We start from the raw sequence: 24,805 nt of genomic DNA, 5'->3' as shown, positions 1-24,805 counted from the left end.
TTGAGATTTTATCCTTGGCATTTATTACCTTCCACATATCTTACTGCAGATTGTGAAGCAATTGCTTGATAATGTTTTGAGGAATGCTTTAAGTCAGTGGTTCTCAACCAGGCATGATTTTGCTCTCCAAGGGACATTTGACAATATCTAGAGACATTTTTGGTTGTCACCACTGGGGAGGTGCTATGGAATCCAGTTGGTAGAGGCCAATGATGCTGCTAAAACATTATAAAATGCACAGGACTACCCTCCACAACAAAGAACTGTCAGGCCCACCATGTCAGAGAGTCAAGGTTGAGAAACCCTGCTTTAAGTACTTCTAAACTTAACCTAATCCCTCACTGGAATGCCCAATACTGCAAAATGCTCTTTGGATTTCTAAGCAAGCTAGCTGAGTGACTCGGTTCAGGGTAAGCACAATGAAACAAACTCAGAGCTAAACCAATTGGAATATCTGCCTGGTATTTACTACTTCAACTGAAGGTTTTCAGAGCTGTGGGGGCAAAACAAAAGGGAAAATTGAGTATAAATAGAATTCTCTTGTAGATGGTTAAGCAGCTCAAATCACTGACCATATAGTATATGTACAATTAGTTTATAAAGTATTGAGCTTCAAGCACTCACCTCCACAAATGCAACATAAATGAAGCAGAGACAGTCCATTTTCTGTGCGATAATTTAAATTAACTTTACTGAAGGCATCATCAGAGCTGAAAAAAAATATTTTACAGATGATAAATTTCATCTTTTGGCTTATTATTTTTCATTTGAAAAATTATAAAAGGGAACCATGTTACTATAAATTCAGAAGTATATCTTTTCTAGGATTCTTTTGTACCTAGAAAATGTATTTTGAATATATCTCTGTATAAAGAACTTTAAAATCAAGAGAAAGTAATATTGAAAGTTTGAGAGACCACGTTTAAAGATTCATGTGCACAGTCTGTGTTCTGAGTAAAATTTGAATGGTTCAGGGCTTCTTGATGAATTAAAATTTATGTATATATAGAAAGTATAGACATTTGAAAATAAAATATTTCCTTCACACTCAACATTTCACACCATAGTTATGAAAATTTCAAGAAATCCACTCCAAAAAGAAAAGAAAAAAGTCAGCATCTGATAAGAGACTGGGAAAAAGAATACACTCCCAATGTATTACAAATTCTGCCTGAAGCAAAGTTGCCTTGTACTCTGACTGGGTCAGGTTTCACAGATAAAGAAGGTCTAAAACTCTGATAGTGTACAGGCTCAGGTGAGAGGAGTGTTAGTGATTTAATTAAGGAAAGCCTTGCCTTATTTGAACAAAGACTATTGTCCCAGAAGGGCCCTGGAGAGCTATAGGTAGCCTTTGAAAAAAAATGTAACGCTAAATTATTGACCTCCTGAGGTCCTTGGTACTCCCAGGATGGTTTTCAGTAGAAATGATGGGATCATATCCTTGGCCTCCCAGGTCAATTTCAAGGTGCCTCCTGCCTATTTGAGTATCTCGAAGCTTCAGTGAGATAGCATAGTCTTTGGTGAGTGAGCCCTCCATGTCATTTGTAAAGTACTGACACTCAAAAGGTACTGTAAATTCAGAATATTATCATCAATGCATCCAGTTAAGAACTTCAAAATCTGTTGGAATTTTGAAATAGAAAAAGAAAAGGTATTATTCTCCAGGGTGCTGCTAAAAAGAGAGAGTCTCTAAATCTGGGTACATTGGAGGATCTCAGTGAAATGCTTTGTAAGCAATAGCAAGCCCGGTGGTTGTTTTCATAGATGTGGTGATATTCCAGAACTTTCCACCTTCCAAATTTTCTGCATTTCCACATTCAACTTCCCAGCAGCACAGTCCACAGACATGCTGTTGACAAATATACCTCATATAGACACATACACCTCGACTTGCTTTAGAATGCCATTTATAGAAGTAAAATGAACTCCAATGAGTCATTTCTACTAATGTTGGTAATATAATATACAAAGGAGCCCAGGGTTTCATGAAATATAGTTAACTGAACTCACTTCTATCTGCACTTTCCCCAGCTCAATGAACATTGGGGAAAAAAAATGACTTCTGATGAAAATACCACTATTTTAAATGTCTACCTAAAATGAGCCTAATTATAAATAATATAGCTATTTTATATGTGCAGTACCTTTACAAAATAATGTGTGCAGTACACATTATAAAATGTGTGGCTTTTTCCTGAGCCCGGCCTTTAAACTCTCAAAGCCAATTGCATTGGAGATGTCTTAGAGAAATTAAACTAATAGGTAGTACTGAACCAAGTGCTCTCAGCAACCCATGCTTGGAAATGCATCCACAAAGGTCTTTTTCGTGGACATGATTTCAAACAGTAAAGGTTTTCTGAAAAGCTGAACTCTGCTTTTAAAACTGGGTGGATTGAATTTTTCTCTTAGAGTTTGTAGGATATCAGTGTCCTTAAATAAAAAGAGGAAATAATCTGTGACCAGCAGTTGATGTGGCTGATTGGCAATGATTGAGCCTGAAGCTTCAAGAGATTTAAATAGGCAGGAGGCACCTTGAAACTGACCTGGGAGGCCAAGGATACGATCCCAGCATTTCTTCTGAAAACCATCCTGGGAGTACCAAGGACCTCAGGAGGTCAATAATTTTAGCTATACATTTTTTTTTTCCCCCAAAGGCTACCTATAGCTCTCCAGGGCCTTCTGGGACAATAGTCTTTGTTCAAACAAGGCCAGGCTTTCCTTAATTAAATCACTAACCACTACTCCTCTCACCTGGGCCTAAGCTTGTTTTGGCTTTTCTTCCTTGGTCTTTCCATTATCCAGCAAATGAAACACACAATAAGATCACAAGACAGAAAACAAAGTATTGGGGTGGAGGGAAGACAGGGAAGCATCCTGTTAAATAAAGAACTACTTAGCCGAAACCGGTTTGGCTCAGTGGATAGAGCGTCGGCCTGCAGACTGAAGGGTCCTGGGTTCGATTCCGGTCAAGGGCATGTACTTGGGTTGCAGGCACATCCCCAGTGGGAGATGTGCAAGAGGCAGCTGATCGATGTTTCTCTCTCATCGATGTTTCTAACTCTCTATCTCTCTCCCTTCCTCTCTGTAAAAAATCAATAAAATATATTTTAAAAAAAAAAAAGAACTACTTAAACTTCAGGCGAAGAGAAAAACAGGGAAGGAAGCACTTTCCTTTGAGCTAACTATATGGAACTTAATACTAAAAGAAGAAAAAGCTTGGGGGCTCCTATGTAGCAATTAATCCTTAAGAAAATTAGTTTTTCAATGTGTGTCTCTAATATATATTATATAGCAATATCTGCCGTGTTTTAATATTTTAAAAGTAGAAAAAGTCATTTCGGCAGTGTAGCTAATTCTTAAAGCTTGGTCCTTATGTTTACACCAGGATTAAAATAATACCCTGTTTCTGCCTTTTAAGTCATTTTTCTTTTCTTTCTCCAATTTGGGTAAGCTATTTAACCTCTTCAAGCCTCAATTTCTTCGGTTATAACATTACTAAAGTAACACATAAGACATTGTGTTGTGAAGAATAAGTGTGGTTAAGTGCTTACTACAGTAGCTGGTGCAGTACATGTTACCCACAAATAGTTATTTTATTTTTATTACTATTGTTATCAAGTCCCTTGTAAATATATGGCTTTTCTTTTGTAATCTGACTCTTCCATGAATTTTAGCAAAATTTTCAAACCAGGTTTGATCGTTAACCTCTCACATTTGACGACCTGTAAAATTTTCTGATTTTCACAATTAATTCTATAGATACAGTATTTTATGCTCACAGTAACCCTGTCGGATTTTCAGAAAATGTCTGACCTTCTCTTCTCTGTTTTTAAAATCAGCCACCAGGTTGTGACAGTAGCATTTATCAGTGATTCAGAGCATCTGCTAGCATCACAGTTTTGTAGCACAAGTCCAGTGGCATCATAAAATAGGGAAACTACAGAGTGTCCAAAAAATTTATGCACATTTTGAATGATTATAAAGCCAGTGTTTATTAACATACAGTCATTTTCAAAATTTAAAAGAATCTACAGAAATGAATAATTTTTTTGTTGATGCCTGTTTCAAACTGATGACCATTCTTGTCCAGGCACTGATGATAATATGAAGCAATGGAATCACAAACATCAAGAATCATTTTGTTTGGTATTTGTGTGCCCTCAATTCATCTACTATTGCCGATTCTGTATTGTGAACTTTAGTTTTTATGTATTCCCATAAAAAAGTCTAGTGGCACTTTGAATATTTTTTTCTAGGTCCCTTATATAAATAGAATCATAGATTATTTGTCCTTTTGTGACTGTCTTATTTCATCTAGCATAGTGTTCTCAGGGTTCATAGGTTCATCCATTTTGTTATGTGTCAGAATTGCCTTCCTTTTTAAGGCTGAATATATTTCATTATGCATATATATATGTTTGCATATATATATATATATATATATATATATATATATATAATCACAGTTTCTTTGTCCATTCCTCCATTGAGGAGCATTTGAGTTGCCTATACCTTTTTGCTATTATAAATACTGCTGTTATGAACATGATATATAAAAATCTCATTTATTTATGATTTATCAAAAAGTCCTTGTCTGGTTTAGATATTAAGTTATAATAGCCTAATAAAATTAAGTAAGAACTAAAAAAAAAGGTCTAGTGGCACTTTAGGTTAAATTTTCTTGGTTTAAAGCTTAGTCTGGCTTCACCAATTATTTCAAATCAGTTAAACCTAAAAGGGAGTGAAAATTAAGTGAGTTACCAGCTGTTAAAGTGTGTATACATTTTAGGGGACACTCTATATTTTCAACAATGGAGATATTAAAAGAACAATAAATCCAAATGGGGAAATGTAGGTTGTACTTAAAATCATGTTATTATTCAATCCATTATGTAACTTTGCCAGTGCATTGGATCAGTCTGGCATAATACCTACTGAATACCAACTGTGTGCCCCACCTTGGTTCTTCATACTCCCTTCAGATTGTTTTCAACAGTCTACTTGATTTAAATTACTTATTAATTCCTGGATCTTTTTTAGTGCATCTAACTTGGGAATATACAAGTTAGAGAGAATCCTGCAACTGATCTGAGCATTATTTCTGACTTCTGCTCCTATCAACTTTGCAAAGAAAGTAAACACTAAATAAACTGAAAATATAAGATGCTAAAGTCCACTGCTTTGTTTAAAAAATAATAATAACACCAAGTGAAAGTCTGCTGTTTACATAAATAAAATTGAATGCAGGAATTATATTTGAGTTTTTATTCAACAATCATTTCTTAGCTCCTTAGCTCACTGAATCTTTTTAAAAAATTGATTGATTTACAGAGAGGGGGAGGGAGGGAGAGAGAGATTAGGAAAGGAGAGAGAGAGAAACATCAATTTGTTGTTTGACTTATCATTCATTGCTCAGTTCTTATATGTGCCCTGACCAGGGATCAAAACCAAAATCTTGGCATATTGTGAGTACACTCTAACCAACTAAAATACCTTGCCAGGCACCTCACTGAATCTTAAACTAGACTTAATCATTCTTTAGTGATTCAGTATAATACAGTTCTAAAGAGCTCCTCACTCAAAACTGAGCTGTGGCCTGTTGCTTTGTTCTGCTGTTGAATTCTATCCTCCTTGAATTCATGCAACTCCTATTAATGCCAACAAAATGAACCATCAGAGAATAAACTCTCACAATATCTGGCAGTCAAGTGTAATTTTAATAGCACAAATTTTATCTTAACTTTAATAACTGGAACATAATTTTTAAAAAGAGTTACTTTGGAACTATATTTGAATCCTAATTCTCATTTCCCACTAACTTCTAGCCGAATGTTTCTGTTTTGATACATGTAATTAAAATGTTCAAGATTTTAAAGCAATCATTCCTAGGAGAGATATTTAATTTCACTTTATTTTGCCTCTTCTAAAGCAACTGTGTATGTCAACTTCACTGCCAACTGAGCATCACTTATGTATTCTAATACCCTACACTCAATTTATTTTTTAATTTCCCCTTACATGTTTCATCACCTACCATGCCATACTGTAACTTAACATATCCTAATGAGTTCACAGTGCTTGCTGGGGCATAAATGAAGTCCCTAATTAAAATGAAGTCACTATTATGAATACATTTCTAATTCTCTCCTTAATCATTAAAAAATTGTAGTTCTGTACCCAAAGGTTACTTTCTTTCTTGTAGCATAATGAACTCTTTTCTTAGTCTTTACCTTTTACCCAGGAAAGTAGGCAGTTTTGTGATCCAATTAAACTTCTTTCTCATGATCTTATCCTTTCAACACAATATCTGACATGACCACCAGTGGAAACTTTTAAAAATATAACATTTCAACAGTTGGCCAAAAATTAATACATTACTGTCCAAAATATTCAGATAGGTAGACATATTTTAAAAATTAACTCATTGTCTGAAATGTAAGGAAAGACCAAGAAGGTAGAAGTTGGTAAGAATTTGTTATGGATCATCTAGTTTCCAAATTGATAATTTAGGTTTCAAATGGCTGGTTGTAAGTTCCTGTGTATTTCTCTGTGGGTGCTGCTGTTTTTCCCCCAAAACAACAGAAATAGAAAACAATCATCAATAAGATCTTTTCCCATGATATATCCCTAGGAAATATCCAGAAATGTGTTTGTCTGGTATCTCGCAGATCAAATCTGCAAACTAACAATATGAAGTATATTCATTCATTTATTCATTCATACATACAATAAACAATTATTGAGATATGGTGGCAGATAGAGCAAGAATAGCTAAGGATGATAACATTGGGACAATAATAATTCGTATCTCAGAGGATTGTGTGGTTTAAGTGGATTAGACCTCATAAAGCTTTTGTGAATATTCGCTGCTATAATAATTATTTTTACTGAAGCATTCATATTGATTATTTTATCTTTTCTATTGTTTTGCTTTGCATTTGAGAAGGGGGATAGGAAAAGAGAAAGAAAACGTGGAGGCAGTGTGGGCTAGGAAAGAAAAATAGAGGAAAGATAAAAGAGGGAAAGTTAGAGTGAGGTAGCAAGTTAGAGAGACACAGAGAGAAAGAGACAGATGGAAAGTGAGCTATAGACAGCAGGAGATTGAGATCAAGCTGCTTCATAAGGTTTTTACACAATATTCCTTTAAAATTTCATTCATAACTAATTTTTTTAAAATATATATTTTATTGATTTCAGAGAGGAAATGAGAGGGAGAGAGAGAGATAGAAACATCAATGATGAGAGAGAAACACTGATCTGCCACCTCCTGCACACCCGCTACTGGGGATCAAGCCTGCAACCCAGGCAAGTGCCAAGACTGGGAATTGAACTATGAACTCCTGGTTCATAGGTCGATGCTGCCCGGGCCATAACTAATTTTAACTAGGAAAAGAAGAAAAGAAGTAGGAAGGTAGGCAGTCTTGGGGCAATGTGAATTAACTTTTTTTTGGTTTGAGTTCTTTCTGTTGGTGCTGTTGTTTTTTGTTTGTTTGTTTAGTTTGGCATATAATCCAGTCATCTGCTGATGGGCAAATTAGCAAAATGTATTAACCAAACAAGCCAAAAAATACTTTTACTCTAGTTTACTTTTCAAAAGATGACATTTTCCCCTCAATATTCTATTAGCAACTTGATAAGGACTTTCACTCTTCTTAGATAAGCTCCCTCTGCAATGCTTATTCATTTTATAATAGCTAAACTTCATAATTGGCTATAGTTCTGAAAAAGTAGATGTCTTATTTGGAGGATACGTATCGTGATCTGTAGCTGGGCCCAGAAGAACATTTCAGGGAGAAAATAAGAAGTAAGGTACATCTCAGAAAACCTCCTTAATTTTTTTTGTTTTTTTTAAAAATTTTCTCTAAATGTTGCAATTTAGAACAGCATTTTCTGACTATTTTTGTTCATTTATTAAACCTAATCAATTTAAAGTGAGATATTGTCATTATTGGCCAAAGTATAGCTACTCAATGTCAAAATATATTAAAATGAGAAAAAATAGGGTTCTTTTTCTTTCATTTTTTTATTATTATTGTCTAAAGTTTTACATATGTCTCCTTTTTCCCCAATTGACCTCCCCCCTCAGCCATTCCCACCCCGGGCAAGCCCCCAACGCCCCAGTGTCTGTGTCCATTGGTTACGCTAACATGCATGCATGCAAGTCCTTTGGTTGCCCTCTAACCACCCCCGCCCCCACCTGCCATTTGTCTCTGGATCTATTCTTGTTCAGCAACTTATGTTGATCATTATATCCCACATATGAGTGAGATCATGTGGTATTTATTTTTCTCTGACTGGCTTATTTTGCTTAGCATAATGCTCTCCAGTTCCATCCATGCTGTTGCAAATGGTAAAAGTTCCTTCTTTTTTATAGCGGTGTAGTATTCCATTATGTAGATGTACCACAGTTTTTTAATCCACTCATCTGCTGATGGGCACTTAGGCTGTTTTCACATCTTAGCTATTGTAAATTGTGCTGCTATGAACATAGGGGTGCATATATCCTTTCTGATTGGTGTTTCTGGTTTCTTGGGATATAGTCCTAGAAGTGGGATTACTGGGTCAAATGGGAGTTCCATTTTTAACTTTTTAAAGAAACTCCATACTGTCTTCCATAGTGGCTGCACCAGTCTGCATTCCCACCAGCAGTGCATGAGGGTTCCTTTTTCTCTGCATCCTCGCCAGCACTTGTTTATTGATTTGTTGATGACAGTCATTCTGACAGGTGTGAAATGGTATCTCATTGTTGTTTTGATTTGCATCTCTCAGATGATTAGTAACTTTGAGTATGTTTTCATATGTCTCTCAGCCTTCTGTATGTTCTCTTTCAAAAAGTATCTATTTAGGTTCTTTGCCCATGTTTTGATTGGATTGTTTATCTTCCTTTTGGTAAGTTGTATGAGTTCTCTGTAAATTTTAGAGATTAAACCCTTATCAGAAATATCATTGGCAAATATGTTCTCCCATGCAGTGGGCTTTCTTGTTGTTTCATTGATGGTTTCTTTTGCTGTGAAGAAGCTTTTTATTTTGATGTTATGCAACAGGATACAAAATTAACACCCAGAAATCTATGGCCTTTTTATATACCAATAATGAACTCAACAGAAAGAGAAATGAAAAAAACAATCCCATTTACTGTTGCACCCAAAAAATTAAAATACCTAGAAATAAACTTAACTAAGGAGGTAAAAGACCTGTACTCAGAAAACTACAGGACATTGAAAAAAGAGATAGAGGAAGACATAAACAAATGGAAGAACATTCCATGTTCATGGACTGGTAGAATCAACATCATTAAAATGTCCATACTACCCAAAGCAATCTACAGATTCAATGAAATCCCCATTAAAATACCAATGGCAAAGATCTAGAATAAACTCTCCAAAAATTTATCTGGAATAAAACAAGACTCTGAGTAGCCACAGCAATCCTAAGAAAGAAAAACAAAGTTGGAGGGATCAAAATACCAGATATCAAGCTATATTACCAAGCTATGGTTCTCAAAACTGCTTGGTACTGTCACAAAAAACAGACATACAGACCAATAGAACAGAACAGAGAACCCAGAAATTGACTCAAGCCATTATGCTCAATTAATATTTGACAAAGGAGGCAAGAGCATACAATGGAGTCAAGACAGACTCTTCAATACATGGTGCTAGGAAATTTGGTCAGATACATGAAAAAAAATGAAACTAGATCACCAACTTACCATACACAAAAACAAACTCAAAATGGCTAAAAGACTTAAATATAAGATGGGAAACCATAAAAATCCTACAAGACTCCATAAGGCAGCAAAATAGCAGACATATCTTTACAGACACAGCTCCTAGGGCAATGGAGACTAAGGAGAAAATAAACAAATAGGGTTCTTTTGATTATGTGAACTAGCCATGGCATTGGAAATTATAACTTCTCTGGAGTATGGTGATAGAGATCCAAATTTTACAATATAGATTAATCAGACAAAAAGATTTACAGTGAAATTAGCAAAACATTGTTCTAAAGCATTTTACATATGCAGGAGTCGGCAAAAGTAGGTTCACAGTTCTGAGTATGCAAAACAGTTTATTCTTGTATTATAATTCATTTATTAATTACTGTGTAATTTGTTATTATTAATCTACTTTTGCCCATCCCTGTATACATTTAGGATTATATGAGCTAATACATATTAAAATACCATGTAGCATGCCTAGCATATAGTAGACACTAAATTTTTAGTTTGTTTTCCTTTCAATTGCTATACAAATAGGTATCAGAAATAAATAAAAAATATAAATGAAGTTAAACAAGATAAGAGGCTGTCTTTAGTGAACACATATACTAGTAGTTAGACCTGTAAATGGATAACAACACCATGAATTAAGTGCCATTATATTGATTAACGCAAAGATCAAAGAGAACATAGAAGACGAAATAATCAGACAATGGTCCTCCACTGTACACTTCTGTCTTCCTTCTTCTGCCTTCGATTTTTCCTCATCTCTTCCCATCACCCAACCATTAGCTCAACAAATGTCAAAAGTTATGAGTGAATGCAACTTTATTGTGGAAGATGAAGGAACATGCCATTTCCATTCCTCTTCTTACTCATATCAAGCTCTCATTCCAAAGGTGCCATAAATTGGCTTAAGTAAGATAATGCTTTAGGTCTTTCTGTCTTTTTAAAGTTTAATGCTACATTGTTCTGTACTATATTATGGGTGAAAGCTATACCAAGAGACTGTGTATTTGAGCTGACAGGAAGAAGCCCTGGTGCACTATGGTGAGAAAGGTCTCTTAATGAACGAAATGAAGATCTACCATCAATGCCATAAAGAAACTTGTCAGCAAATGAAAACAAAACAAAACAAAATCCAAATAAAACCCCAGATGAACCTGTTTACCTCAGTGATGCTCCACCTGTTACTCTAGTGTTAAAAAAAACTTTTTTTTTTTGCGGGGGGTGGAGCGGGAGCATCTTTTACAGTTTTTCTGCTATCTTATTTTAGAGAAAGCCTGATGTCAGGCAGCATAACACAACTGTTCATCACAGGAGTACTCCTCACATTGTGTAAGACATGAATAAAGATGAGAAAGAGAAATATTTTAACACATATTTGACACCTAAAATGTCCTACTCATCTAAATGTGATTTTGTACAATATTATAGTTTATCTTCCCAAATACTCTTAAGATTTTTGTATGTGAGCCAGTGAGTGAGACAATTTCTATTCTCCGTACTCCATTCTGTTCTTTCCTTGTCATCCATCATTTTATTCTAGAGGAAAGAAAATTCTGTGAAATTTGCCCTAGGCATGATTGACTTTCTTTCCTGGATGATGCTCTTGGCCTTGATGGGATCAGACAAAGCAGGGTACTCCTTTTTTCTGTTTGTTTGTTTGCTCCATTAACTCTCTGGAGATCATACTAGTTGCCAGCTTTCTGTTCTCATATTCTGCATTTCTTCACTGATATCACCTCAGGCAGAGTTCTCAGCGTAACTCGGATATCTTCCTAGAAGTCTAGTTTTCAAACTTTAGCAGAAGTATAATTTTTAGCATGCAAAAGTATTACCTGGGAAGCTTATTAAAAATTCAGGTTTCTGGAAGTCATCCCCAGAGGTCCTGATTCATTTGAGATGGAGTGGAATCATGGAATCTAAAATTTTAGCAAGCACTGCCGGCTCCTCTACGTAGTAGGTGCTTAGCCCTTGGAGAAACATGATTCTAGGCTCTGGTAATCCTCTCCTTGGCTTCATTATTATCACTTCTGGCTAATTGGATGTGTGTGTAGCTTCCTTAACGGCTTTAGCACCAGGCTACCAGTCTTCCTTTCTACAAAATGCTCTACCATTATTCTCAGAGAATTTGACATCCAGTTTGACGAGCCTTTTAATAGAGTGTCTGAAAACTTGTTAAATCGCTCCCGATCACAGTTTTTAAAATTTATATTTGGAATTTTGCATAATCTTGAAGTGCTCTAACATTTTACATTTTTTACTTTTGAAAACACCCTCTTCAGATAAAAACATTTTATTCTAACTATCTCACCTTCTAACTTTCAATAAACTATTTGTTACTCCCATTCGATAATAGTCTTCAGTCTTTCAAACTGCCCTATTTATCTAATCAATCATTGTAATAAAAACCTTCAATTACTCAATGCCTATTGTGTGTTAGGCCCTGTACTCAGCATTGAATTGGCATCATTTTGCAGATAGCCTGTGAGGTTATTAACCTCATTTTAAAATATAAATAAAGCTCAGGAGATTCAGTAAAATATCTAAGGATACATAGTTTGTAAATAGAAGAAGCTAGATTTAAAACTGTTTGCATGACTGCAAAACCCTTAACCTGACTGACATAGCTTTCTTACTCAACTTACATAAAATGGTCAAGATGTTAGTTTTTCTTGCCTCTTCTTCACTTTCCATGGTAAAACATTTATTCTTGCTATATATCTTTGCTGGAATGCTTTTTATCTGGAATGCTTTTTAAAATCAATGAATCAATCAAGACCCCAAATCTTTATTTTATATTTAAAAACAATATTGTTTTTTCTTTTACTTGGCACATAGACTTCTTCTGTGAATTATTTATATACCAGAGGCACAGTGCACAGATTCATGCACCAGTGTGGTCTCTCAACCTGGCTGGTGCTCTCTTGCAACCCGGGACCCCTCAGGGAAGGTCGGACTGCCGGTTTCAGCCCGATCCCCACAGGCCGAAACCTGCAGTCTGACATCTCCCAAGGGATGTAGTAGTGTCCAGAGTGGCAGGCGGCAGGGGAGGAGCCTGAACCAGCGCTGTGCCACACCCGCTCATCCCGGCCCCACTGTGCCTGCTACCGCAGCCACTCGGTAGTGCTGCCACAGAGGCGGGAAAGGCTCCTACCACTGCAGCTGCACTAGCCAGTGGTGAGCCCAGTGTTTGGCGCCCATTGGTCTGCTGAGCTGCGCTCCCGCTGTGGGAACGCATTGACCACTAGGGGCCAGCTCCTGAATTGAGTGTCTGTCCCCTGGTGGTCAGTTTGAGTCATAGTGACTGGTCAAAGGGTCGACCTATTGCTTAGGGTTTTACATATATAGATGTGTTTCCTCTCAACCAGATTTTGAAGTTCTATAATAAGAAGCAGGTGTTACAGTAAGAAAAGCTTTCTCTAACATTATGCTTAGTGAAATAAGCTAGTCAAAGACAAGTACCATATAATCTCACTCATATGTGGAATTTAATGAACAAACTGAACTACCAAGCAAAATGGAGATAGACCCATAGATAGAGAGCAGACAGACAGTTGTGGGGAGCGGGGTTGGCCATGCTAGGCAGGGTGAAGAGATTGAGCAAAAAAGAAAAAAATGAGAGCGAACTAAAGGACATGGACATGTGGTGATTGGTGGTGGTGGAGGGTGATGAGTGGAGGGCACAGATGGGATAAAAGGTGATGGAAACATAAAATTAAATCAAAAATTAAAAAAGAAATTCAATATAAAAGAAAACCACACACACAAACAAGAAAAGCTCTCTCTATGGAGTCAAGACAAACTTGCTACAAATCACAGTTCCAGCACGTGATCTGAACAAACACAACTTCTCTGTTCTTTAGTTTATTATCCACCAGAAATATTATCTTCCATGCATGGTCATGGTGAGGATTAAATAATGTTTTATATTTGATGTGTCTGGAATAGCACCTTAAATATAGCTGGCACAATAAATTTTCTACTATAATCTCCTTGCCGCTGATTCTTGCCTCTCACCCCCAATACTAATCAGCAAAAAGGCGGTCACTTTTATCACATGTAGTGAAAATGTAGGAAAAGGCAGCTATAGTGGGAGCTGTCGAAATAGCTGCTTGTTGATGTGATGTGAGAGAAAAATTTACATCTCAAGCCCATTGCTCAATCCTTAAAAGGATGTTTTTTTAAAAATCAGGCTTGATATATTTGTATAATATTTCCTTAATTAAAATAAATAAATAAGGTTTTGACTTTATAAAGTTGGGGGAAATCTCTTCAATTGAATCACATTTCATTAGGTATATTTATCTTAGTTAATAAGAGATAGAGGGCTTATGATTAAGTTCTATATTCATATCTCTTTTCCAACAAAATAAATATGTATGTATAAATATATTATACCAAAGTACCAGTCACATCTTTACAGGAAATTTAAAAGTTTCCCCATAACTGAGCATGGGATACTACTTGCAAAAGTCAACTCAACCCAGGGTATCTCATCACGTGTGTCAATGCTGAGTTAATCATTTTGTGCCAAATAAATAACAGGAGAATCTAGTATTTCCAAAACCATAAGTTGAACACTTATGAAGGCCTTATGATCCCCTAACAAATTTCATATAAACTATATTATAACTGGATAATTTTATTTGCCAGTTATGTGAGTTTAGTGTGTTTACAATATCTGAAATTTCTTTTAAAAAATATAATGTCATTTTGTCATTGCTTTATACTTGTTTTCCAAGTAAAATAGAGGGAGTTCTTTGTCATGAGTGCATTATCTGACTAACACAGCTGTAAGTGAACATGGCTAACTGGCCTCCATGGAACTGTGTCTCAGTCAGGCAGCTAACTTAAACTAACGGCCTTCCCCACCCCCAATGCATCTAGTTTCTCAAGGCCAGATTCAATTTCTCCATAAGGATGCTTGTGTATATAAGGGTCTGACCCTCTTTTCTGAACGTTTTATGTGTTCCAAGGTTGTGGCACAATGCCAGATTATTTTTCTATTATTATCTTAGAAGAAAACCCACTGAAAGCCTGAAGCCAATATAGCTCACTGTTATATGATTTTTCAGGGGCAGAATACTACTCAGTTCCATTAAGAGACATCCTTTCAATGTCAAGAGACCAGAGGGTTTGTTAAAATTGGACTAGTCGCGCAAAGAAAACAATGTGGCCAATATTCTGCCACCATTGGGAAGAGACGTCTTGTTTGTTGCTGGCAAGGCTTACAAGAACTATCTAATTCCAGAGAAGACTATTTGCATCAGCAACAGTATTCAAAGGCTAGCCCTTAGGTTCCTCTCCTTTCAAACTTCAGTTATGGGAGTGTAGAAGCCATATTTTAAGAATATAATCTGTTTGTATGGTCAAGAGAGGATAACTTTACATTCTAAGACTGAGAACATGACTGGTTAGGGTTTTGTTTTTAAATATATAGAGATATATCTTAAAACAAGATAAATAATGAAGTCACTTATACAAAGAAATAATAACTTTACCCAAATATGTGCCTTAATTCTGTAAATTCTTTTTCTTTGATCCGCAGGTCATCTTCTAATCTTTCTATTATAATAACATAAGATTCGCTGACCTTTTTTTTCCATTCATCTAGAAAAAAAAAGGGGATAAACTCATAGTTTACATTGTTTTGCAAAATGTAAACACAGATCATAATATAGAAGTAATTAAAACTCTTTTTTATTCTTAATTCTACATACTTAATTTAAATTACTGTGAGCTTAAAATGCAGATGTTTATATTTAAAAGGCAATCATATTGAATTGAAGTGATTAAGAACCCATTTGATATTAGATAATACATTTACATAAAATATATATTTGACTTATTTCATTGGATTTAATTGCTTTTTAATTATAGCAATCTCCAGTTTCTAGAAAAGAGTTTTTTGGTTCTAAATACTAGGTACTTAGATATAATTCTAAGATCCCTATATTCAGCAGTATTACAATTTTTTCCCTACAATATTATACCTAGGAACTAATAATACATTTTTGTAATAAATTTGTTTTCTCTATTTCAAAAAAATTAATTTGAATTCAGATATACTCATAACACTTTTGTATATCATTTTATTACCTGTATAAAAATTAACAAATATTCCAAGGAAGTATTAATTATCTACCACTATTAATGAACCATATTACATTTGAAGATATAAAATATTTACCAGTGCAAGTTTGGGTTGGTCGAGATTTATAATTTCCCATTTGTTAGCTGTTTCTTCTTTTCCCCAGTGCAGTTCCTCACATTACAAGATTCCAAGTTCAAGTGCTGTAACAGTCCAGTAGAAAAATACTTTGATAGTCTGGCTAAAAATAAGCAGACTACCAAATGGAATGTCATGCAACAGTGACAAAGAACAAAATAGTGTGTACTTTCAAGGGTAAAATCATAAACTAATCGGCCTGTTTAAAAGTGTTGTATCAAAAATGTTTCAGTAAATGTTTCAATAGGATTATTTGCCTCCATCAATTGATTACCTACCCATGTATACTTTTTAAAAAATATTTTTTAAATCTTTGTTGTTGAAAGTATTACATATGTCCCCTTTTTTCTCCCATTGACCCCTTATAGCCAGCCCCTGCCCCCTACCCCAGGCCTCCACCACCCTATTGTCTGTGTCCATGGGTTATGCATATATGCATTCAAGTTCTTTGGTTGATCTCTTCCTACCCACCCACCCATCCACCTCTACCTTTCCTCTGAGATATATACTTTTATGGATCATTTCTTTAATAGGCATATCTAGAAAGTGATTCAGTTGTATATAAGGTCCACAAAGAACTATAAAAACTACCTCAGATTTTCTTTCAGAATCATTTTCTCCTGAGCCAAACCCATGGCAGTGGGAGAAGAGTGACTGTAATAGAATTTACCTCTACATATAAATAATGAAAACCCATAGAAATGATTGCAAGTTTTTCCTATATTAAAGCTACAAAATTATGTTTGTAAGAAGAAATTTTCAACATAGACCATGATTTATTTAAACTAATTATTCTTCATGCTAACCTTAAGAATCATAGATAAGAATCTAAGACACTGAGTTTTACAAATAACATTTCATAAAATAATGACAAGAACAATAAGAAGAGTACAGATTGTGGATGAAAAGGGGCCACATGGTAACCTGACTAACTCAAGGAAATCCTGCCCTGTGTGGCAGCCTTGAAAACTCTAGAGACCTAAAGTAACCACAAAGGATGGTCTGAAATTAAAAACCTTTCATTAAAAGGCAGTTTATGGTGGGTAGTTATGTCCTGGCCAGTATCTTTCCTAACAAAGATCAACTTTACTGAGCCTATTGTCTTTTGCATCTAAGATAACATACCTGAAGAATGTCAGGGTAACTTGTAACTTCCCTTTTTTTAGACCCCTCAGGGCACAACCAAATGAGCCTGCTGGAGCCAGGACTGAGACCACAAACACCCTCATTGTTATTGTTATCATGTTAATTGTTGACTGTTAACTATCCTGTACCCACCTAAGTAAAATAAGTATGTGTCTATCATTTTACTTTTTATCCAATCCCAGAGATCCCCCCTCTTTGCTTTCTCCTACCTCCCTAATCTATCACCAATGGATTTCGTGTAACCCTCTCATGTCTACTCCTTTGATTGTAATGTAATAAAACAAGGTAATACATTCTCCAGAGAATTATCCCAATACATTGAGATTCTGATTCCTGACAATTATTGACAGTTTGGCTCAAATAAACTCACAAAAATTCTTTACAGGTTTGAATGCTTTTTACATTACAAGATAATAAGATTGAATGCCTGTTGTATGGCAGATACTCATACAATCCTATCCGGTATATATTATTCCCATAATATGGTTGAAAAAAGCCAGATTTGCTAGTAGGTGGTAGAGTCTGGACTCATTTCTGATCTTTGTGATTCTAAAGTCCAAGCTAGATACTATTATTGATACATATTCTATAATTTCTCTTTCATTCACTTTCTACTTCATGAAGGCATTTCTCTTTATAAGTATAATTCTATCAATATAAGTGAACTCAGGGTACAATGCAGATAGAATGGAACACTCTGGAAGAAAAAATATCTGATTTTTAACTACATACTTATTTTGTATAATGTAATTATACCGATAAAGTATACATTTTAATGTTTGTTGAGATTCACCTCCAGAGACTATAGTTTGAATGTAACAGGTATAGATTTTGTAGTTATGATAGTTGAACTAGAGGCCCAGTGCACAAAATTCAGGCACTGGTAGGGTCCCTAGTGGCTGGCAGTGACCAGCCGGGTACTCCCTCCCTTCCCCTGGCCACCCCTGGCCCCTGGTCAAATTCCCGGAAGAACTCCTGGTCGAGGCGACAATTTGCATACTACTCTTTTATTATATAGGATGTTCAAATACTTAGATAAATTTTTTTTCACACAACTTTTTCTCAGCAAAAGTAAGATAAGTTCCTGAGGTAGGGCTTCCATACTGATCAGATATAGCTGGAGAAATCTGACTTCACGAACATCTCCATCCTCCCCTAGATATAACTCTCCTTATCTTTCCTCATCAGTATATGCCAGTGATTCCCAAAGTGGGCGTTACCACCCCCCGGTGGGCGCTGCAGCGATCCAGGGGGGCGGTGATGGTCACAGGTGCATTTGGGGGCGATGAGTAACTGCTATTAAAATTTTTAAAAAATTAATTTCCAGGGGCTGAGTAATATTTTTTCTGGAAAGGGGGCGGTAGGCCAAATAAGTTTGGGAACCACTGGTATATGCCATGGTTGTTGATGTCTGCTATGCTTTGGGGGCCTCTGTTTACTTGGTCCATGCATTCAGTTTTCTTTCTTCGAAGGGCAGACATCTTAAGTTGCACCAGCTTTCTTTCAGGTCAGAAAGTTTTTGCTTTCCTCAGGTATGCTGCCCTCGGGATCACTGAATTCACTACCTGGCTTCTTCAGTGCTTCCTTGGTCTGAAGATCTTACTAGATGGTTTGCAATACCGAGGGCTATGTCTTGGAAAGTAATTTATAAGTACTCTCTTCTCTCAAATTTCCTTTAAAATAATCTATGTCTCACACGGATAATAGTGTACTAGGCCTAGGAGGGGGGTGGGATGGAGGGAGTCAAAGGGGGAATAAAGGAGGACATATGTAATATTTTTAACAATAAAGATAAATTTTTAAAAATTAAATTAAAATCCATGGTTTTCATATCCTGAATCCAGAGGGACAGGGATAAGAGGTAGGGCTCTAGGCCTTCTGTACATTTAAATTTGTGTATTTTTCCTGATTTCCTTTCTTATTTTCTCTCTCCACCATCTTGGATCTTCTACCCATGTATTGTGTGCATGTGTGTGCCACCCCTATTGATGAAGAAAAGGTTAGTTCATATCATTTTGCATTGTCTTTCCCAATTTCCTGTTTGGGATATAACATAAAACCACAAAATTTTTAAATTTTTACTTTCAAAAATCTTTTTGTTTTCCCTAAGCTCTTACAAATGAAAGCTTTAGTTTTCAAAATTACTTATTTCCACTATGAGTTTGAAAATCCAGTTAGCATCTCAATTGAATTTTCCCATACCCAGAGGCAATAAATTTTGTTCAAAAAAATGGGAGAATAGCAGGAAATGATAATATTAATACCTAAAATATTAAACATCATTGAACTATATAACACTTTCCTAGTTCTAAAGGCACAATATGTATAAGCCCATTCTAAGAATGTGTATTAATACTCCTGAGGGTCATTAGTGAGGTGAACAAAGAGCTGAAATAAGTAAGTGATCCAGGATAACACTCCTGCTTTCCTTTACAAAGTATGCTGAAGAGAATCCACATGGAAGCAGGAAATATTTTCCCCACTACTCAGTACATTTCTGTAAAAACTACTTTTCTCTACCTTAGTTGGCCACATGCTGTAAATGGAAATCTACTTATCTCAGTTCTAAGACTTCCAGATATATGGAAGACATGTTAAGTCAACTATATAATAAAAGCCTAAGCGATTATTACAGCGGAACAACCAGAACAACCAATGGCTATGATGCACACTGACCACCAGGAGGCAGACACTCAACGCAGGAGCTGCCCCCTGGTGGTCAGTGCGCTCCCACAGGGGGAACGCTGCTCAACCAGAAAGCGGGCTCACAGCTGGCAAGCGCAGCGGTGGTGGCGGGAGCCTCTCCTGCCTCCGCAGCAGTGCTAAGGAGCAGTGAGCTGAGTGGTAGGAGCAGCAAGCAGGTGGGCGGTAAGGAGCCAGGGCTCCCGTACTGCGAGAAGGTGCAGGCTGGGCTAAGAGACTCCCCCAATGCAGGAATTTAGTGCACCAGGCCTCTAGTATATTATTAAAAAACACACAAACAAACAAACAAACAAAAAACCTAATTACAAAAGTGTTCACCTTCTCAAACTTTAGTAAAAGTAGAATCCACCTAGTGCTACTTTGTAAATAAACATAAACCTGGGCTCCATTCTCAGAAATTCTGAGCCCAGGGATTTGAATTTTAATAGACACTCCTAGTGATTCTAATGTAGATGATATTTGGGACATACTTTGAGAGGCACTATTTTAAGGTTGATTAAAGTGAGATGTCTACTTGAATTCCATCTAAGAGAAAAGAGAACTGGAGTAAAGAGAAAAAATAATGGTTTCAGATTTTCAGTTATATCCTGGGTTATCACAAGGGCAACAGATGATTTGACTGTACATGTACAGTCTCACATTTTAAGTGATTTATAAAAATATGGAGGCAACCAACATGCCTTTTCAGAGGAGAATGAATAAACAAATTGTATGTATATCCATAGAGTAGAATATTATTCAGAAATAAATAAAATGAGCTAACAAACCAAGAAAAGTCATGCAAGAACCTTAAATGAAGAATGTTAAATAAGGCTACATATTACATAATACCAACTATATAATGTTTTGAAAAATGCAAAACTATACACACAGTAAAAAGATTAGTGGTTGTCAGGAGGGGAGAAGGAAGGTATGAGTAGTTTGAACACTGGAAATCTTTAGGCTAGTGAAATTATTCTGTAAGATACTGTAATGGCAGATACATGACATTATGCATTTGGAAAACCTCACAAAACTGTAAAACTCGAAGACTTTAATCAATAATAATGTATCAATATTGGTTCAGCAAAACAATATAAGATGTTACTATTAGGTGAATTTGTGGCAGGGGAGGGAAGGGAGAAGGAAGGAGTATATGGCTACTATCTGTACTTTATGCTCAATTTTTCTATAAATCTAAAACTGATTTAACAAAAAAAGTCTGTAATGTTTAAAAATTAAGGAAAAATTTAAAACAAGAAATAAATATGATAAAAAATTAGTAAATCCTTAACAGAACAATTTGAGTTTTTCAAGGATATAGCATAAGAAAAAGCCTTCTCTAAGGAGGATAACTAATAGTAAGCTTTTTTGTTCTTTTATACTTGCTTGGTATTTTTCTTTTTCATTCAGAATGTCAGCATAGATTTAGTAAATAACTTATTTCTTCAACTATTCATTTTTGATCAACCTTCATGTTCCACTGAATTGCCTAAATCTAACATTAATGCCTCCATCTTTTCAACTGATTTATCAGACTACCTCAGCATATACATAGACATGTGCTAATACTCCTTCAATCAGTCTATTTACATTCTTTCTGAATTCCTTTATTTTGGGTTCATATGATTTATTTATCCCAGTCTACATTTGTGCTTCTGCTATTTATATTTTATACTACACTCTTCATAAATATTTAAAAGGATGCTTTCAAGATGAAAAAAGATAAAAATTGACCTTGATATTTCTTCTACTTTTATGATTCCAACAGAGGAATTATAAAGACATATATCCCATGAATCTGACTGATGTACTTGGAACAATTCTTATCACATTTAGGAGCCTGAGTCATTTACACTTAAAACCTAGATCATTCTTCCATTGTAAATGAGTTCTTATTAATTTGTTTCCAAGTTTTAGAGAAGTTTAGATTTTGATGGGTTGCATTTGGTTGACAAGCAATTAAGATAACCATTGTTTTAAACATGATTAGTAACTAACCAGAATTACTAATTGTTATACATTCTTCTTTTTAAAACATTCAATTATATTAAAACCAAATTACATAAAAGGAAAACTAACCATTGGCTAAGATGTCTACTACTATTCAATTTTTAAAATTCTTTGATTTCTTTTTAAACAATATATTTGTGCATTTTAACCAGCATAATTTGCAAGATTCTTTTTTTAAAAAATATATTTTATTGATTTTTTACAGAGAGGAAGGGAGAGAGATAGATAGAGAGTTAGAAACATCGATGAGAGAGAAACATCGATCAGCTGCCTCCTGCACATCTCCCACTGGGGATGTGTCCGCAACTCAGGTACATGCCCTTGACCGGAATCGAGCCTGGGACCTTTCAGTCCGCAGGCCGACGCTCTATCCACTGAGCCAAAACGGTTTTGGCTGCAAGATTCTTATTTCTTAAAAAAGTTTCCTTTCTTTTTTCCTGAAATATCTAAATGTATAGTACATTGGGTGAAACTATAAATCAACATTATGAATCTTAACACTGTTGAGGCAATATTAATCTTAAAAAATGCATAGGACTTGAGATTATAGGTATAATAATGAAAGTGTGAAAAATCAATATCACAGTAATGTAAAATAGGTATTCTCAGTATCTCTGTGAGAGTATATTAAATAAGGAATAAAACAATCTTGCTATTTTTGTTTCCAATATACACTAGAACTACAAATGCAAAAATCTTAATGTTTGCTATGCCTTCCTTTGCTGCTGGGTATGAAGTAAACTTTATTAAATAATTTAAATTAAATAGAGATGAGTCATATCTCTGTCACTTGCTAAGACTTTCTTTTTCCAAACTGATAGGACTTCTTTCAATTGTCAGTTCAGCTCTTCATTGGTTTGATTGATTCATTTATTCAGTCAATAAGCATGTATTGTACTATTATGTATCAAGCATTCCAAAAATCTTATGTGGCCCAGGAACAAACAAGTAAATAAGCGATTGCAATAAAGCGATATACATTATTGGTAATGAGATGGTGCATCTAATAAAGCCTAGATTCCAATGAGAAATAAATTATTTGAGGCATTAAAACCTTCAGAATAATCTCAACTTCATGACTTGAGCCACTTCCAATCCTCCATCCTTCCTTCTTCCCCCTAAGAGTCAGTTGCCCTGCTAAGAAAATAACATTGCATTATAATTATAGTTCAGTTAATAACTAATTGCTGCCTTTGGAAAAATAACATTTCCATGTCTGAAATGTGTCACTTATATAAAACAAAAACAAACAAAAAAAAGTTGGAGGAAACAAAAATGGTTCTACTTACTTTAAGTTAGTCTTATTTTTACTTACCAATTACCCACTTGTGGCTGTTCCTCAAAGTGAAAATAAAACTGATTTGATGTAGATAGGGCAAATTATTTAAAGGTTCAAAAAGTAGACCCATATAATATGTGGTTGTTATGAGCCTGCTGAGTAATTCCATGCTACCAGTTCTTTGCTTAGTTCCTCTAAGCAGGAACAATCTCAGTAGGTAGTCTGTCCAAGCATAGCTACCATTATTTTTATTACATCTCCTCCTATCTCACAGTGGAACAATAGTGATAATGGTTATCATGCCACACATTTTTATGCCCCCCTCCTGCCATCCTGCATCATATCAGTGTCAGAAATGGCACCAGCCTTTGAAAGTGATCAAAGGTTCATAATCTCCCTTCTGTTCATGTGGTTCAGCTAAGTATCCTACCCATCAGAACCGACATTGACTCAATTGTGTAGTTTTCTATCCATTTTATACATTAGTTGTGGGAATAACCTGGCTTCCTTCACAGCTGAAGTTTCACCGTACATAAAATCTTGAATAACCCGAATAGAAATTAAAGGGAGTGTTATGATTTCAAGAGCAGCAGGAAGATAAAACGAATGGATAATACTCCAGTCCTACTCTAAGTTAAGCCTATATGAATGCAACACCTACTTCCATGAAAGCACCTAATACAAAGATAGAATTAATGTCTTTGTCTCTCCTGATAGGCTGTGAGCAACTTAAGAGGAGAAATTGTCTTATTTATATTTGCATTCCCAAAAGCCTAGCATAGTACTTGGCAGATATATGTGCAAACTTAATTGTTTTGGATTGAATTGAATTGAATTGAACTAAACTGAAACAAACTGAATTGAATTGAACCAATTGAATTGAATAGAATCAATCCCTTCAGTAAGGGAAATATTGCTAAGGTCTTGAAAAGAGGTAAAGTGAATATAGATGAAGTTGTTGCCAATTCTGCAGAGGAAACATGGGAATATTTGAAATTCCATGGAAGGATTATTTAAAGAATTTTTAATTTCTTTATTTTCCTCATCTTCCATTTAAAAATTTATCTCTATCATATGGGTTTTTTTGCATTATTTGCCATTATTTGCATTAGTCATTTATAAAAAGTATGTGATGCTCTAGCAATAATTTACAAATCAGACTTTTAGGGATCTTTTAAAAAATACAATTACTAGGACTCAATCATGATCAACTAAATCAGAATCTGCTAGAGTTAGATCTTTGAATTAGGAAAAAGCAAAACAAAACTCCAAAAGTTATTTGGATATAGCTCTTCCATAAGTAAAAGGCGAGATCCTAGCCAGCAAAGAATTTGTAACTTAACTAGTGGCTCGGTGCACAAAATTCGAGCATGGGGTGGGTAGGGGGGCTGTCCCTCAGTCCGGCCTGCACCCTCTCCAATCTAGGACCCCTTGGAGGATGTCTGATTGCCGGTTTAGGCCTGATTCCTGTGGCCTAAACCAGCAGTCAGACATCCCTCTCACAATCTGGGACTGCTGGTTCTTAACAGCTCACCTGCCTGCCAGCCTGATTGCCCCTAACAACTCTGCCTGCCAGCCTGTTCGCCTCCAACTGCCCCCCCCTGCCAGCCTGCTCACCCCCACCTGCCCTCCCCGCCAGCCTGATTTCCCTCAACTGACCCCCACTGATGGCCTGCTCACCTCCAACTGCCCCCCCACTGGTCTGATCACCCCCAATAGCCCCCCCCAC

General features: G+C 35.7%; 1 protein-coding gene across 1 annotated transcript in view; it reads right to left on the bottom strand.

Annotated features, from left to right (window-relative positions):
- LOC102425104 (serine/threonine-protein kinase TNNI3K) overlaps positions 1-23,126 on the bottom strand; it is a 285,729-nt gene extending 262,603 nt beyond the window's left edge. Inside the window, exons 1-4 of the mRNA XM_023751739.1 lie at positions 23,113-23,126; positions 15,918-16,021; positions 15,229-15,337; positions 625-710 (exon numbers count right to left, since the gene is read on the bottom strand). Coding sequence (XP_023607507.1) covers positions 625-710; positions 15,229-15,337; positions 15,918-15,957 — 235 coding nt within the window. The 5' untranslated portion in view covers positions 15,958-16,021; positions 23,113-23,126. The remainder of the gene's footprint in view (positions 1-624; positions 711-15,228; positions 15,338-15,917; positions 16,022-23,112) is intronic.
- Between the last annotated feature and the right edge of the window lie 1,679 nt (positions 23,127-24,805).

This window comes from Myotis lucifugus, unplaced genomic scaffold, assembly GCF_000147115.1.
Source record: "Myotis lucifugus unplaced genomic scaffold, Myoluc2.0 scaffold_25, whole genome shotgun sequence".
In the NCBI taxonomy this organism is placed as follows: Eukaryota; Metazoa; Chordata; class Mammalia; order Chiroptera; family Vespertilionidae; genus Myotis; species Myotis lucifugus.
Note: the sequence above shows the minus strand (reverse complement) of the source record. Positions and strands in the feature narration are given on the sequence as shown.